Here is a 16004-nt window from a genome sequence, read left to right on the forward strand (position 1 = left end):
TCAGGGCAACAATTTATGAAGCCGTTTTCTGGATGATATCAGAGAAAGTTGAGGACTCTTAAAATCAATATTGAGTAGTTACTATTGAGTGAGAGTCCTTCCTGGACTCTCAAGATGTCCTATCTCCTCCACATGCCAGAGATAGGACTAAAGTCCTATCACCTTGACTAGTAATTAGCATTGAGCTTATATATTTGAATTCCATTGTATCACATTAGATTAATATCCCAATACAGCTCCTACCAGTATTCATGGTTTCTGTTGTCATGCTTCTCCATCATGAAGATATGGAGTTTTATTTCTCTAGAACCATAAACACAGAATAAGCCCCTCCTACAGTGAGCTGCCTTCGTCAAAGTGTTTTACTACTACAGTAGAAAAATAACAAATGCAGACAGAAACTTCAAATTCTGGCAAGTACGTATTTAAAATATTTTGAATGTTCTTGGTCTGATAAGCTATTGTTTATAAAGCAGGCATCCAACAAATGTACTAAATAGTTATTTTAACAAAGAATTATACTGGATTGCTACATACCCAAGACTATATAGACAACACTAATTGGCTTTGATAAGTTAAAAAATGAAGACCCAAAGTTGGCTGGGTATAGAATTGGAATTAGTTCTGGGAGGACTGAGCAAAGGAAGTGAATGTGCTCTAAATGCAGTATAACAATGTAGGAAATTCACAAATAAAATTGTGTTATATTTTTTTAAAAAATCTTTTATTTTTTATTTTTGAGATTATAATTTAATTACCCATTTTCTCCTTTCCCTTTCCTCCCTCAAACCCTCCCATGTATCCTACTTTTTTTTCAAATTCATGGTCTATTTTTTAAAAAATTGCTATTGCATACACATATTTACATACACATACATACATTTTCCTATATCTAACCGGTTCAGCCCATATACAGTTTCCTGTATGTCTGTTTGCAAGAAGCATCATTCGGTATTAAATAACCATTCAAGAGTTGAAACATTGATATGTATGAGTTATATGTGAATCAATTGAAATACTCAACTTTTCAAGATTATTGACTACTAACATCTCCTACATATAATAGCACTAGAAATTCCAAAACACAAACATTTACTAAAAGAAAAGTTAGAAAATTCTGTTAAGTGAAATCATGGACTCAAAACTTTTACTCTAAAAGGTATAATGTCCATTGCTCAAACTAGTAGTATTCAGTAGTTCTGAAGTCAAAAATAATCTTAATGGTTTAGTTAAGTTTACTGTCATCTGTTGGAGAATTTAGTAGTCTTTAAAAGCTATACTTTCACAGTTTTGAGCCAAAACTTTTGAGGATGAACTCTGAGAAAAGGTCCTCAGAGAATGCTGTAGCTACAATAGACCTAGAAGTTCTGACATACTGTGATCTCAGAAACTTTCAGAAAACATGGACATCTTTCTGGTGGCTGCTGGGTTAAAAAACAGAAGGACACAGAACTACTTGGGGAGTGCTGGTGAGGAGCCATGCGGGAAGGAGCAATTGCTTCAGAGTTGAGCGGAGTTTAAAGTTGTGACCAGAAAAGGTCAGTCTTGAGAAGAGCAGTGACAGCGGGCTATGCCAACTCAGATGCCAAGCCACAGAGCCACGCCAACTGGTGGATTCCATTTGCTCTTAATTATGAGCCTACCAAAGGGTCTTTTGTTTCATGTAAATAAGAGTGGCAAACCAAATAAGCCCTAACAGGTGCAAAAGCTTGTTTTGCCCTGGGTTAAAAGTACCTTTACCAAGATATGGCTTGCCGGTCTAGGTTGGTGGAAAGAGGCAGCTTTTGTTTTCCATATGGGCAGCAGGGTGGTTCTTAGCAGAACTGTATCGGCAAAGATAGATACTGTCGGTACTGTAGCATAACATTTTTATTTCAAAGCGATTATTAAACCGGTTACTGACTGTTGCATTGCTGGATCTAACGTCATTTCAATGCTTGGCATTTGAGCACAGTCTTGCCAAAGTTTGAAGCTTCTGTCCAAACAGCTTTGGTGGCTTTCTGCCATTTGAACCTCTCCCTAGAGACCACGGGTCCAGCTGTTTCAGTAAGCTGTATTGTGGAGCTAATTCTGAAGGGGGATAATGAAATTCCAGTGTGTACCACTGTGTCAGTAAATCAAAAATTTTGATTGAAGGAACCAGCTTTTTCCCCTGGGTAACGAGAATGAGGAGTTAATATGCTAATTTGAGTTTGAATTCAGCTCCTTTGCTCTTCTGATTTTGTATTAATTCGCCCGTTTATGCCTGTGCACATGTCAATCTGGAAATGTGCTCGTGGAATGGACAGCCAGCTGTCTGAGGTGCAGAGGCAGAGCCACAGATTAGGTGTTCCCTAGGGGGGCTTTTTAGTCAGGGCTCTGAACACACAGTTTATCTCTCGTAAACTTGGTTCCCCCTAGAGAAACTTTAAAAGAGGTTTTGTTTTTGCCAAGAATTTCTTTTTGGATGTCAGCTTAATTAACAATGATCCAAAGAAAGAAAAATGAGGGGTTTTTTTTTTTGTGTGTTCTCTATAAGTCCTGTTTTCCTACCCTTATTTTATGAGACTTGTTTTAAATGAAACTAGTTTCTCAGAACCAACTAAAATAACCATTAAGTGTGAAGGGGAAAAAAATTGCAGTGCCTGTACATTCCAAGGTAAATTCCCCCTTCCTGTTTCTAGGTTATATTTAAGAAATTTTAATCAGCTACAAAAGTTTCCAGAGATTAAAAGCAAACAGAGCTTGAAAGCAAAAAAGATATTAGTGTCTTATAAAATATTGAAATTTCATATATTTCAAAATATTATTAGCCATGTACCTTATGACAGATATTGATTTTAACTGAGTCGACAAAGGTGTAATGTGCCTTTGTAATCTTCCCTTAAAAGATTTCACCGGCTGAGCAGTCACACATAAACACGGCACCATTATTGCTTATTAATATATGTTAATAGATAGTGTAATTGCTCTCCTAAATAAGTATAGATAGAATAGAAATTTACATAGGAAACACTTGAACCAAGCCTGAAAAGTCTTTCATGGAGCAGGGGATGGAAAATGAGTACATGTGATGTTGGGAATTCAAGATGGAAGACACAAACAAGCAGAGAGAAAAGTGTCACACGGGGGGACACTGGTGCCCTGTGACACTCTGTAAGACTGAAGGTAAAGTTTAAGGTGAATTCCTGGCAGATGAGAATGGATAGTAATCAAATGTCAAATCAATGAATTCTTTCTAAGTATGCCATAGTTCCTACTTGTGACAAATACCATGCTAAAATCTGTTACCCACACATGCTTTTTAGAAAAAGTTTCCCAGCCTCAGACAAAATATTGTTGTGTTAGAAGGAGCAATAATGTCATGTCCACAGCAGATACTGCTCAGATATTCTGAAATGGTCTTTTTCTTCCTCTTCTCTCTCTGCCTATGTTAATTTCCTAGGGGTTTTTCACATCCTTCAATGTCACATCTACCAAGGGGCCTTCTCCAAATATGTGGTTGAGATTAGGTCCCAATTATCCACACTGACATGCCATCCTGTTCATTTTCTCTGCAGCAATTACATTAAATGCAATTAACTCCCTCTGCAGTTATTTGTTTAGCATTCATCATCCATTTGCGTGTTGACATCCCATTGAAAGGGAAGGAATTTGTCTTGCCAAAGATAATCTTCAGCTTTTGACAAATGTTCTCTGTACATTCCTGTGTAAATACAGGGTAGGTAGGGAATAAGCAACAAAAATCTTAGGTTGAAGGAGCTTAAAGAATGAATAAAGTTAAGAAATGCAAGAGAGAGAAGGATGTAGGGAGAATGATGTCTGGTTCAATATCTATATTTTTATCTTGCTAATTAATAAGCACTATGAATAAATAATAAGGTAGGGTTTGAATCATCTTGGAGTAAATAACTGGATCACAGCTAGCTAAATTAAGTTTTGTTTCCTTTGGAAAGATGTGATATCACTACAGTCTCATTTTGATTATTTTAAAAACATTTAGTATGGACTCTTTCTGTAAGGTGTTAACACATGAAGTTTATAGTCATTGTTCTTTATTTTAGGCTCAGGAGGCTATACACTCATTTTTTGTCTTGATAATACTGTCATTCATCCAATATCAAAAACAGGCTTCTTTAACATATAGGATTTGTGTGTGTTTGAGTGTGTGTGTGCTTGTGTGTGTGCATGCATGTGTGTGTGTGTGTGTGCAAAGAGAGAGAGAGAGAGAAAAAGAGAGAGAGAGAGAGAGATCCAATTTAGGGACATTCTTTGCTGTCAAATCTATTTTTGTACTGCTTATGCCTGGATGTGAAATAAAATTATGGATCATAAAAGAAAATCTATAATTATTTTTGAATTTTAATGTAGGTATATAAGCCTTTATGGCAGCAAAAAAGGTGATTTCTACACATATTATAAACTAATCTGTCATGGGATTATCTCTCAACCTATTCCACTTATTTAAATTGAAGATATTATCTGCTTCTTTCCAGTTTCACCCAGAGAAAAGGAAAAAGGAAAAGAAAAAACAAAAGACGGAGAAAAACCCGAGAAGAAAGGTATGTAGTTTTCTTTTTACTGCCTTAACATTTAAGATTTTTCCTTTGGCATTTCTCTTATTTACATGTAGACCTTAGAGAATATTTCTTCTTCTAATATATTTATTACATTTATTTTCATGGACTAGAATCCCTAAAGTGGAATTTTAAGACTAGGGGCAATAAAGTATGTTAGTCTTAGGAAATACTTCAGCCTTTCATTGCTTAGCTGTGAGCTTGTTAGAGAATACTACTTAAGAGCATACTGGTCAGTTCTACAGGGGAAAGTTAATTCTTGTTTATTTTGATTCAATTGCCTATTATATTACCATATTTGTTTGTTATTGCTTATTTATTGAGAAAGGAAAGGTAAGCCAACTTTCTGTTTGAATCATGATGATGCCCCGTGGAAACCACCCCACACTGCTCTGAGCTCACATTTCCCATTCCATTTCACCCCATGTACTGACACAGCCACTTGTGTGAAGTTTTGTGAAGATCTGAAAGCTTCATTAACAATATGTACACAACATTTATATAATTAATATTTAATGCTGTACTATAATATTTGTAGTTTATATTATTGTTCCCCTATAAAATCTAGCATGTCTTCTATTCTGAGTTTCCAAAATCATAAATACATCTTAGAAAATTCTACATACCTGCACATATTTCTTCATTCTTTTTACAAAGCTTCATAGTATTGTAAAGTGTCTATCTTATGTCATATACCTTAGTTTATTTTTATTTGTAGAATCAACCATAACATAAATTTAGTATTATAGATTTCTTCCTGTGTGACAGTTCATATTTCTTGCACATTCATCCCCTAGTGTGTGTGTGTGTGTGTGTGTGTGTGTGTGTGTGTGTGTATGTGTGTGTGATTAATTTTCCTACAGTATTTCTAATTTGAGATTTCCATTGGGACATTTAGTTGAGATTAATTTTGTAGTAATAGTTTCCTTAAGTTGTTTTTAAATGTTTCATGGTTTACATTTTTCTTTGATCCACCCCATTCTGCATTATCACTTTGTGTGAAGTAAGATTACGGTGTGAATTTTGCTATTGTTTGATTGTATCACATTTGTATCTGCAGTATCAGAGCCACCCAACACTTGTGCTTGGTGAAACACTGCAGCTTAGATAGAAATATGAGGAATGGATGTGATATGAACCACAGCAGAAGAGACATGTTTCAATATTACTTATTACGCATTCACAATTGAATATTAGAATTGAATAGTTACTCCTTTATTAATATTTACTTAGTGGTATTTCTCTTGAATTTTAAAATACCTACCTTCTTTGTCTGTCTCAGTCATGTTTGCTCATTTCTCATCTGCTGGTGAGATACCAAATTATGAACATAAGATTTTATATCCTGTCAAAAATCAAATACTTTTATGTTTCTTATTAATTTTCAGAATTCAATAGTGCTAAATGTTTTCTTTAAATAATTAAAAAGTTGCCATCAAATTATAAATGTAGAAAATTCACTCAAATTGAAAAATCCGAGATAAAATGCCTTCGGCAAGTGTTCCTCTGATTACTATATTTCAGTTAAAGATGTTTATGTTTTAGGCTACATTATATGGAAATGCTAGCATCTTCCATGAATGAACTGTTTATTGGAAATATAAGACAGTGCTGCAAATGCTATTGGCCTTCTCGGGTTATCTTAACCGCAATGCTTAGACCTTAGGTTTTCTTAGTACATACAGAACAAAGACATGCTATATAAATTAATATTGTTGCATTTAATAATCATTTTAAATTATCTTATATAGTACTGCTGATTCTCAGAGGAAAATATTACTCATTAGGGATATGATTGGCTTGTGAAAATAACATTGATATACAGCAATTGGCAAGCAGGCCCTAGGAAGGCTCAGCATCTTTGCAATGTTTCAAGCATCCCCTTATATTGGGAATGGCTCTTTCCCAAGTACCAGTTTTGCTCCTGCTGAGGAACACTTTGGTTAATGAGTTCTCAGTCATGCTGATATCTCCTGTTATTAATGCTAAAGCTAATTATTTTCACAATGTGTATATTGTATTTGTTATATAATTGTTCTTTTGTGGAGGTTTTTTCCTGAAAACATTACATACTTTGAGTAGAAACCTGTAAAAGAAAGATATCAGATCTAGCTTTCAACATACTATTTGTTTGTATTGACCAGGGTCTCACTATTAGGCCTACCTGTTCTGGAACCCACAGTGTAGACCAGGCTAGCCTCGAACTCATGGAGTTCTGCATACCTTTGGCTCTTGAGCACTTATTAATAGAGTTTGTCACTATAATTATCTACTTTCTAATTCATAAAGTCAAATTTTATAATGTATTGTCTGTGGCTATTACCCACTGGTTACTATATTCTTACGATGGATTCCTCAGTATTAACCCCCACCCATTATTCTATGATTTGGATTGACTTTGAAATCTATTAAAAGTATAAAGAATTTGTAATTTTCTAATGTAAATTTTCTGTTTAAGCAACACACAAGGAGAAACTTGAGAAAAAAGAAAAGCCAGAGAGAAAGACAATGGCAAAAGGTAACTTTTCCCTTTATTCCTTCATTCTTTAAGTCTTTTGATGATGAGAGTGTACAAATTGACTGAAACATGAATGTTTGTAGTCCTTCTCCAATTCATTAAAATACAGTGATTTAAAATTGAATGTCTAAAGAACAATAAAACCGAATACACCAAAAAGATAGTCTCAAAGCATGGAAGGAAAATAATATGTTCTCACATGTGATTGGCGGAATTTTGGTCTCTATGATCTGTATCCCATGGTATCAGTCTCATTACACTTTTGCAGAGGTAGTCGAGTTTCATCTAAAACTAGAAAAAGTGACCCCATGTAATCACTTGCACACAATAAACAGCTGCAATGTATTTAAAATCAGAGAATTTTCACAGAATGCAAAGCCAGTTTTGAAGTGTGGTCTTAGCCTCCTTGGCTACCATGAAAATTATGGGGGATACGGGAGAACCATAAAAAACAACTGATGTGGGAGGGTCTTCTGTTTTGATAAACAAACTGCCTTGGCCAGCCCTTAGGTGGGTGGAGTAGACAGAACAGGAAGAAGGAAGTGAGGTAGATGGCTCAGTCAGATGCCACGCCTCTCCTAAGTTAGTCAGACCGCCGTGCCTCTCCTCAGAGAGATGCCAGATGCGATGAAGCCAGCCACCAGGTCAGATGTGCTGAATCTTTCCCGGTAAGTGGTGTTACACAGATTATTAGATATGGGTTAGTCAAGATGTAAGAGGCTGAAAATAATGGGCCAGGCAGTGTTTAAAAGAATACAATTTGTGTGTTGTTATTTCTGGGGCTGAGCTAGTCAGGCGGCCAGGAGCTGGGCAGGACAAAAAGCAGGCCTGCCCACAGCCCCATCACTACAAACAACAGCAGAAAGCACACTGCATTCATGTTGAATAAGCATGGAAGCCAGTTTTTCCTGTAGAAACTCCACTAAAGAGTGCAATAGATTGGTGACTTCATTTTGGGCGTGTGAATCCTGTGAGGAAACAACAAACACAGAAAGCACTGTGATAATATGCTTCAAGTTCAAAAAAAAAAAAAAAACTTCTTATTTTGGACGTGTAATTGAGCTGTATTTTTCTCTACCCTAAGTTGGGCTTCCAAATGTTTTAAGTAGTTAAAAAAAATATGCATTTTAACTAATAATGCAATTGCAACTCCTCCATGTAAATGTTTTCCTCTTAAGTTTAAAATGTGCTTGCTATAAATAATATACGGGATCAATCTTATTCCAGCACCATCAAGTAACTAACTAGTTGTGTATAGGAAATAATCTATCTCCATTAAATAAATGTTTATGTTATTTAAGAATAATTGAATATACAGAATATATTCTAAAGCCAAACTTTGTGATAATTTGTTGTTCTTTTAATAGGATACAGACATATCTTTTACACATATGATTCACTACTGATGCTTCCCATTTACAAGTTAATCTTGACAGTTAGATGTAGACAAACCATATAAATTTTACACATATATAATATCCTCATATGTGTTTTCATTTTTTTAATCTATATATGTAGGTTATATTAGGACTAGAAAATTCATACATAATCTTTATATGCTACGTGGAAGTACAATATTTTCTAGGAAAATAGGAGGCTAGAAAGGCATAAACAGGTGACATTTGAATTAGAAATAAAAGTGAACTCCTTTTGAATGGTGTGGAAGGTGTTGAAACTAATAACTTCATCTGGCCCTTTCCTAGGACCCGGTGTGGTTTTTTGGTCTGTTTAAAGTACAGTCTATCAAGGGCGGGAATTTTCCAGACCATCCTAGTAATTCTTCCTGAAAGTACATGCACAATTCATTGTCACCCGGTGCCTCATGGAGCTAGTAACGCCTCTATGCATGGTGCCTATTTTATATATTTCACAAAGTGAACAGAGAGGAAATAAGAGAAGGAGGGATAAGAAATCAAGAGTAGTGAGCCAAAGTTAGGCCTGGTTCTCACACACTGCCCATCCTCTCCCCGACCCCCATCCCTACTTTTCTCTAATATGAGACAAATATACTTGTTTTTAGAAGTTTACAATAGAAGAGAGAAGTTTTCACTGTTATATAAAAAGTTGTCATGCCTCTATTTTTTTTTTTTTTTTTTTTTTTTTTTTTTTTTTTTTTTGGTTTTTCGAGACAGGGTTTCTCTGTAGCTTTGGAGCCTGCCCTGGAACTAGCTCTTGTAGACCAGGCTGGTCTCGAACTCACAGAGATCCGCCTGCCTCTGCCTCCCGAGTGCTGGGATTAAAGGCGTGCACCACCATCGCCCGGCATCATGCCTCTATTGAATGTGTAGTCCTGTCTTTTAGAATTGTTTGCTAGTTAAAAAAATTCAATGGTATTAAAATACATCTGAATTTTACAAATCTTTAATTCCCCAGTATAAGAACAGAGGTAAAATTAATTGTAATCTGCATGAAACAGGTAGATGACATTTAATAAAGCTGAAATAACAATTTTAAACAAAAGCATAAACAAACAAAAAGGATGGTAAAGTTTCAAAGCACAAATATGTTTATTCTAAACTATGTATATGTGCAGTGCACATATACTATATTATATACATGACACACATATAATAAAGCATTTATTCTTTGAGTCCCACTTTCTAATTTAGAATACATTAGTTCTGTTTTTCTCTGAAAATAAGCACTGTATTGGGATACAATAGTAAAGAAAGCTAAAAATTGAGTTCTCAAACTCAAGTTGTTCCCAGACTGGCAGGGGAAACAGATAAGTGAACAATCTTGTACAATTCAAAATTATGATGGGGAATAAAGTTCAGACCTTCCTTAGTAAAAGTGCTAGCAAACAGAAGCTAAAAGGATGCTTAATTCCAATGACAGAAGGTTTTGTATATGAATGGAGTATTATGGAATTGAAATATATAGAAAAATATAGAGATGGTACTCTGATAAAGTTTGGTGCATAAAAAATGCACAATGTGTTCAAAAATGAGCATAACTCTACAGGAAGAAACTTGAAGCAGGATGAATGCAGGTATCAGTGTCTTCATGCTGTGCCAGATCTGTAAGGATAATGACAATGTGATGATCTTTTAACTCCATCAGGTAACAATGAGACAAGCCCCATCTATGCTCTCTTGAAGGGAAATTTAGGTGCACCTGTCAAGTTGTATATGAACTTGTTGTACAAAAGGGGTTAAAGAAGCAGACGATATGGTTTTGTAATATTTGAAAGAAAGAAAATGTTCAATCCTATAGTAAAAATAGCCACACGTTATAAAAAAAGAAATATATGAGAATTTTACAGCAATATTGTTGGACAATGTGGTTACCACAATGTCCATTCATGTAGAGTCTCAATTCATCTCTGAGGCATGCAATGATAAAGAAACTATCATAACTTACTGTTTTACTGCCTCTTTCATTCTGATATCTAAGGCAGCAGCATCTCTCTGCAATGTGCCCAAAACAGTATATCCAACGCTGCTACCTGATCAAATACACTATTCCAAATGATTTTGGTTTTGTAAATAGACTGGTTTCTAAAATGATATTATCATTCTTTGTATGGAAATACAGAGACTAATGGCTTAGTTTACATCAAAGCAAAATGCATGGAGTACATTATTTTCATCCAAGTCTTTAACATGTGTGTTAAGAATACCTCTACAATGCATTGAAAATGATCAGCTTGATCCCCTCATTATATGTCAAATAGTTGTATATAGTCCCTTATGCAAAATAAGTCAAATATGCAATACCCATTAAAACTAATATTCATAAGTGAAGTAGATAGTCAATTATTTAAAAATATTATTGAGTCACAGAATGATTAAACTATAAGCCAGTTCTGTCTCCAAAAATTACATATAATACCTAGTTAATGTATATTGAACAGATATGTACATTCATGTATATTTTGCTTGCTAGTACTCTTTCTTAGGACATTTAAGGTTTTACAAACTCTTAGAGATATTGTCTGTGACTTAGGTTAGTAGGAGTGATATCTGTTTCTCTACTGTCAGGCTTCACAATCCCAGTCCTTAGCAATATCTACCTCTCAGCTATTATCTAGTAGATTTTATCATTCTAATTTTGTTATTCAATATCTTGTAGGTAATTTTTCATTTGTATCCCTTGCATTTATCTTCTGAAAAAAATTTGTATTAGAATTACTTTTTTGAGTAAGGATAAGATTTTATACTTAAGGAGCAAAGTGATCACATTCTTTTAAAAGGAAATTCTTCAACTGGGTGCTTTAGGGTGAACATTTTTCTTACTGAAGATGCTCAGGGCACAACCTCTGCATTTGACAAATGATTCCTTGTGGACCACTTATGCTTTTGATTAGAAAAACCAACACAAACAAGCAATAACAACAGTAGTAAAAAAAATCCAAATCAGTCTTTTCAGGTGCAAATTAAGAAAGAGACTCATATTGCTGATGACTTGTATGTCTAATACAGCATATTTATTGACTTTATAGGACTCCAGTAGCTGTCCACAGTATTTGCACCAAGAACACTCATTTTCTCTTGATTTTCTTGCTTGTCTTTTAAAATGGTACTTGAGCAAATATCATAGTTGAAGAATAAATTTCTTAACTCTTTGCAGAGGACAAGAAAGTTAAGACTAAGGAAAAGACCGAAGAAAAGACGAAGAAGGAAATGAAAGTTGGGAAACAAGAGAAAGGGAAGCCAGCAGCTGCCAAAGTAAAAGAAGCTCCTCCGAAAACCCCACCAAAGGCCAGGGAGAGGGATGACAAAGAGACCTCAGCTGTGCCTGGGCATGAACAGAAAGGTAAACATTCCAAGGAGGCCGCAGCTGAAGGTTCTAAGAGAATCCTGGGCAAGAAGCAGATGCAGTCAAATTAAAAGCTGAAAAAGAATAAAATTAAACCTCAGATGGGGTAAAAAGACAGATCCAAGCTGATATGCCTGAAAGGAAGCACAGCAAATTGGGTATTAACATACTAATAAATATACGAAAATGTGTTCAAATAGCTAGATGCATTTTCAAGTATTTGAAGGGGTATTGAGTGAGCACCTTGAGTTATTTAAGTGTGAGGAGGAGAGAGGGCATCTTGAGGATTCCAATCAGGAGTTGGAATAACAATTGAACAATTGAATGTGTCAGATTCTGGGGAAAGGAGGTTTTAAAAATTGACAGCCACCCTCAAGGAGTTGCTCAAGAAGTCAATGCACAAATCATATAGATGAAAAAAGTTACTTTTATATTTGGTTTGTCGAGACAGGTTTTCTCTGTGTAACAGCCCTAGCTCTCCTGGAACTAGCTCTTGTAGATTATTAGGTGGCCTTGAACTCACAGAAATCTGCTTGCCTCTGTTTCCTGAGTGCTGGGATTAAAGGCATGTGCCACCACTGCCTGGCTGAAAACTTTACGTTTTTGATATTTCTGCAATGATACCATTCAAGATATGTGCATTAAATCAATGATTCATTTAATTGTTGCAGAAACCTATTGTAAGAAAAGGAAGTGTCAGGAACTTTTTTATCCCCTTGGAAAATCTCTAGGAAGCTTTTCATAGGACAGGTGTGCTCTTCTTCAAGTATGACACATCTATTGACTTCCCAGAAACACACCATTTAAATAGTGAAGCAATTCTTAACAGAAAACGCGGTATGAATATAAAATTGTTATTAAAGGCCTCTTTGTTCTTTCTGAGAATGATCTGTCTTTTCTTATGAAAGTTAGAAAATAAACTTCCTTTGCTCCAGTAGCAGTTGAGTAATTTTATTGAAAAACGAAAGTGAACTGATTTGTATCTATACTACTTTACTGTTACTCTTAAACTGTATTATTAGGAAGGTTATTTGGTCTGTAGAACTAGAAACGCTTTTTTTCTTAATATAACATACACAGTATGAATCACAAACTCTGTATTTTCACTTTATCTTCCCAATTTCACACTGTGTATAAACTTTAATACAGAAGTAATGCATGGAAACTTAAATTTATATAACAAAATACACACATATATATAATATTTTTCAAAGAAAATGAGAAAAGAAAAAAGAAGTAGTTACTTTTCTGAGTTTTTCTTTTAGTAGTTCATAAAGTTTAGGTAGTGTGAACCTAGTGTTTTTGAGATGATTATAGGATCTTGAAAATTGAAAATCTAAAATGTTACCTTTGTAAATAATGCCATGTATGAATGTGTGTGCTATAAAATAATGCAATAAAAATTAAATGGGTATTTTACTGTAGTAAAAAATCAGGAAATTTAATCTTTTGATTCACTAGATAAACAGTTGGATACTTTGCATTCCAAATTTTCCTTTAAAAGAAGAAAAGAATAAGAAGAAACCAATTAAAGCATATCAGTATATTTTAGTCTATAATTTCATTTTATAAAACATATGCCCACTTAGACTGAATATCAAAATACTTCCTTAGTAACTAGGCACTAACACACAGTTTGAGAGGTTTACTTTTTTTTTTTTTTTTTTTTTTTTTTTTTTTTTTTTTTTTTGGTTTTTCGAGACAGGGTTTCCCTGTAGTTTCTAGAGCCTGTCCTGGAACTAGCTCTTGTCGACCAGGCTGGCCTCGAACTCAGAGATCCACCTGCCTTTGCCTCCCAAGTGCTGGGATTAAAGGTGTGCGCCACCACAGCCCGGCTGAGAGGTTTACATTTAGTGTCTCCCAGGGTTGGGGAACCACTGTTCAGTGACAAAGTGATCGCACCAAGATAATTTCAAAGGGTGTTTTTCAGGTCACAAACATGATATTTTGTCATATCATTAATAAACATATTAAAGATATAAAACTATCACAATTTGATTTGAATTTACTCTTTTTGTATTTATGTAAAGAGCTAGTTATCCATTAAAATGAACCCCAAATATCACTTCCAGTCAAAAACAGAGGCATCAAAAGAATTCTAACCCTAAGTAAACAGTAGGGTAAGTCATGGCCCCCCTACTGAGAAATGCTACCACCAGTTAAATAATTGTATGAGTAGGTAGAATATAAAAAAAATTAACTTAGAATGACTGCTTAAAGACAAGGCTATTTTTTCTTTCCTTTTTTTCTCCCTCCCTCCCTCCCTCCCTTCCTCCCTTCTTCCCTTCTTTCATCCCTCCTTCCCTCCATTCCTTCCTTCCTTTTTAACTGAGCTGATATTTAAGAGCATTTGTTTTTAAAATGCTGGTCACATGGTAGAAATAGTTTTTAAAAAAAGGGAGAAAAGGCCTTTTTATTTTTTGAAAAAGAAGTGGCTTTGATTTTTAAATTCATAAATTTAAATTGAGTTATTCTTTTCTGGACAAAATTAGGTTTATTTGCTTAGTTAAACTATGTCTAACAAGAGTGAATGTGTATGTATGTACATATATATATATATATTAATTTGAAATTCGTATTTTCAAATTAATGCTGTGCATATACGTCTATGTGTGGATTCGTGCTGAAAAATACAGGTGCCCTCCAAGGCCAGAAGAGGGCATCAGATTCCCAGGAACTGGTTCTGGAAGATGATTTCACCTCTTCTCCAAGAGCAGGAAGCACTCTTAATAATTGGATGGGTTCCCCAGTTCCTCACCCTGATTTTTTTTTTAATCCCTTTAAACACCCAATGCCCTTGGTTCTTTTGGAAACAGTCTTATCTTGGATAGACATTTGTTAGTAAAATTTGCTTATAGAGTAAAAGTATCAATAAACACTACCTTTGGTTACTTTCAACATTTACTTTTGTAGTATATAAATAAGGCACATATACTTAAAGCATTGAAAATGCTTACCATAAAGTTCCCCATCATATAATCGGTTTATTTATAGACCATCTCATATTCACTCAAGGTGAGGTGACAACGTTGACATGATTTGACATTTCTCCCTGGTTTCTACTGCTTTCTGTCAATTCTGTGAGGAAATAAAAATCTCATAGCTGTTATATACTATGCTCATTCTTTTGTTATTTTCATTATTTTTTCTAACAATGATTCAAGTACCAGTGGCTGCCAGAGAAAGAATAGCTAATGACTACCTGCCATAGAGCACCAGACCACAAGCACCTTATCCTCATTATAGGTTGTTCTTTGAAAACGTTTTTTGCGGATTCTCTGTGCCCAGAATGCATTTTCTTTTGACTGATACTCCTCAGGGAGCATCGTCTGGGCATCAACACCTGAGAGTCATAGCCAGTGCTCCCTGGCTGGAATGCACAACATAAAATTAATTCTAGCAGATTTTTTTTTTTTTTTTTTTTTTGCAAAACATCTTCAAAGTGACCAAATAGAAAATTACCTTATAGAAGTTACTGCCCCATAACTATAAATGCCAGACAGGCAGGATACTTCAGACTTTTTCCCTCCCTCCCTCCCTCCCTCCCTCCCTCCCTCCTTCCCTCTCCCTCTCTCTCTTTCTTTCTTTCTCTGTCTCTCTCTCTTTCTTTTAAAAACAATCTTATTTTACATACCAATCCCAGTTCCCTCTCTCTTGTTCTTCCATGTCCCCCACCTACTCCTCACCCCACCCCCATCCTCTCCTCAGAGAAGAAGAGGTCTCCCAAGGGAAGTCAACAAGTCTCTCATATCACTTGAGGCAGGACCAAGGCCCTTCCCCCTCTATCTAGGCTGAAAAAGGTATCCCTCCATAGAGAATGGGCTCCAAAGAGCCAGGTCATGAACTAGGGGCCCCACAGACTATCCAAGCCACAGAACTGTCATGCACATTCAGAGGGCCTGGTTTGTTCATGCACAGGTTCTCCCGATGTCAGTCCGCAGTCAGTGAACTGCCACTTTCTCCAGTCAGCTGTCCATGTGGGTTTACCCACTGTGGTCTTGACCGCTTTGCTTATAATATTGCTCCTCCTTCTCTATAGCTGGACTTCAGGAGTTCAGCCCAGTGCTTAGCTGTGGATCGCTGCATCTGCTTCCATCGACAGAACTTCTTTAAGAGTAGTTTCCTTGGGCTGGAAAGATGGCTCAGAGGTTAAGAACACTGGCTGCTCT

General features: G+C 35.5%; 1 protein-coding gene across 1 annotated transcript in view; it reads left to right on the plus strand.

Annotated features, from left to right (window-relative positions):
* Nucleotides 1–16004, plus strand: part of Trdn (triadin) — a 340388-nt gene that overhangs the window by 86294 nt on the left and 238090 nt on the right. Inside the window, exons 7-9 of the mRNA XM_042055567.1 lie at nucleotides 4476–4541; nucleotides 7015–7074; nucleotides 11647–11832. Coding sequence (XP_041911501.1) covers nucleotides 4476–4541; nucleotides 7015–7074; nucleotides 11647–11832 — 312 coding nt within the window. The remainder of the gene's footprint in view (nucleotides 1–4475; nucleotides 4542–7014; nucleotides 7075–11646; nucleotides 11833–16004) is intronic.

The sequence above is a fragment of the Arvicola amphibius genome, chromosome 8 (assembly GCF_903992535.2).
Source record: "Arvicola amphibius chromosome 8, mArvAmp1.2, whole genome shotgun sequence".
Taxonomy (NCBI): Eukaryota; Metazoa; Chordata; class Mammalia; order Rodentia; family Cricetidae; genus Arvicola; species Arvicola amphibius.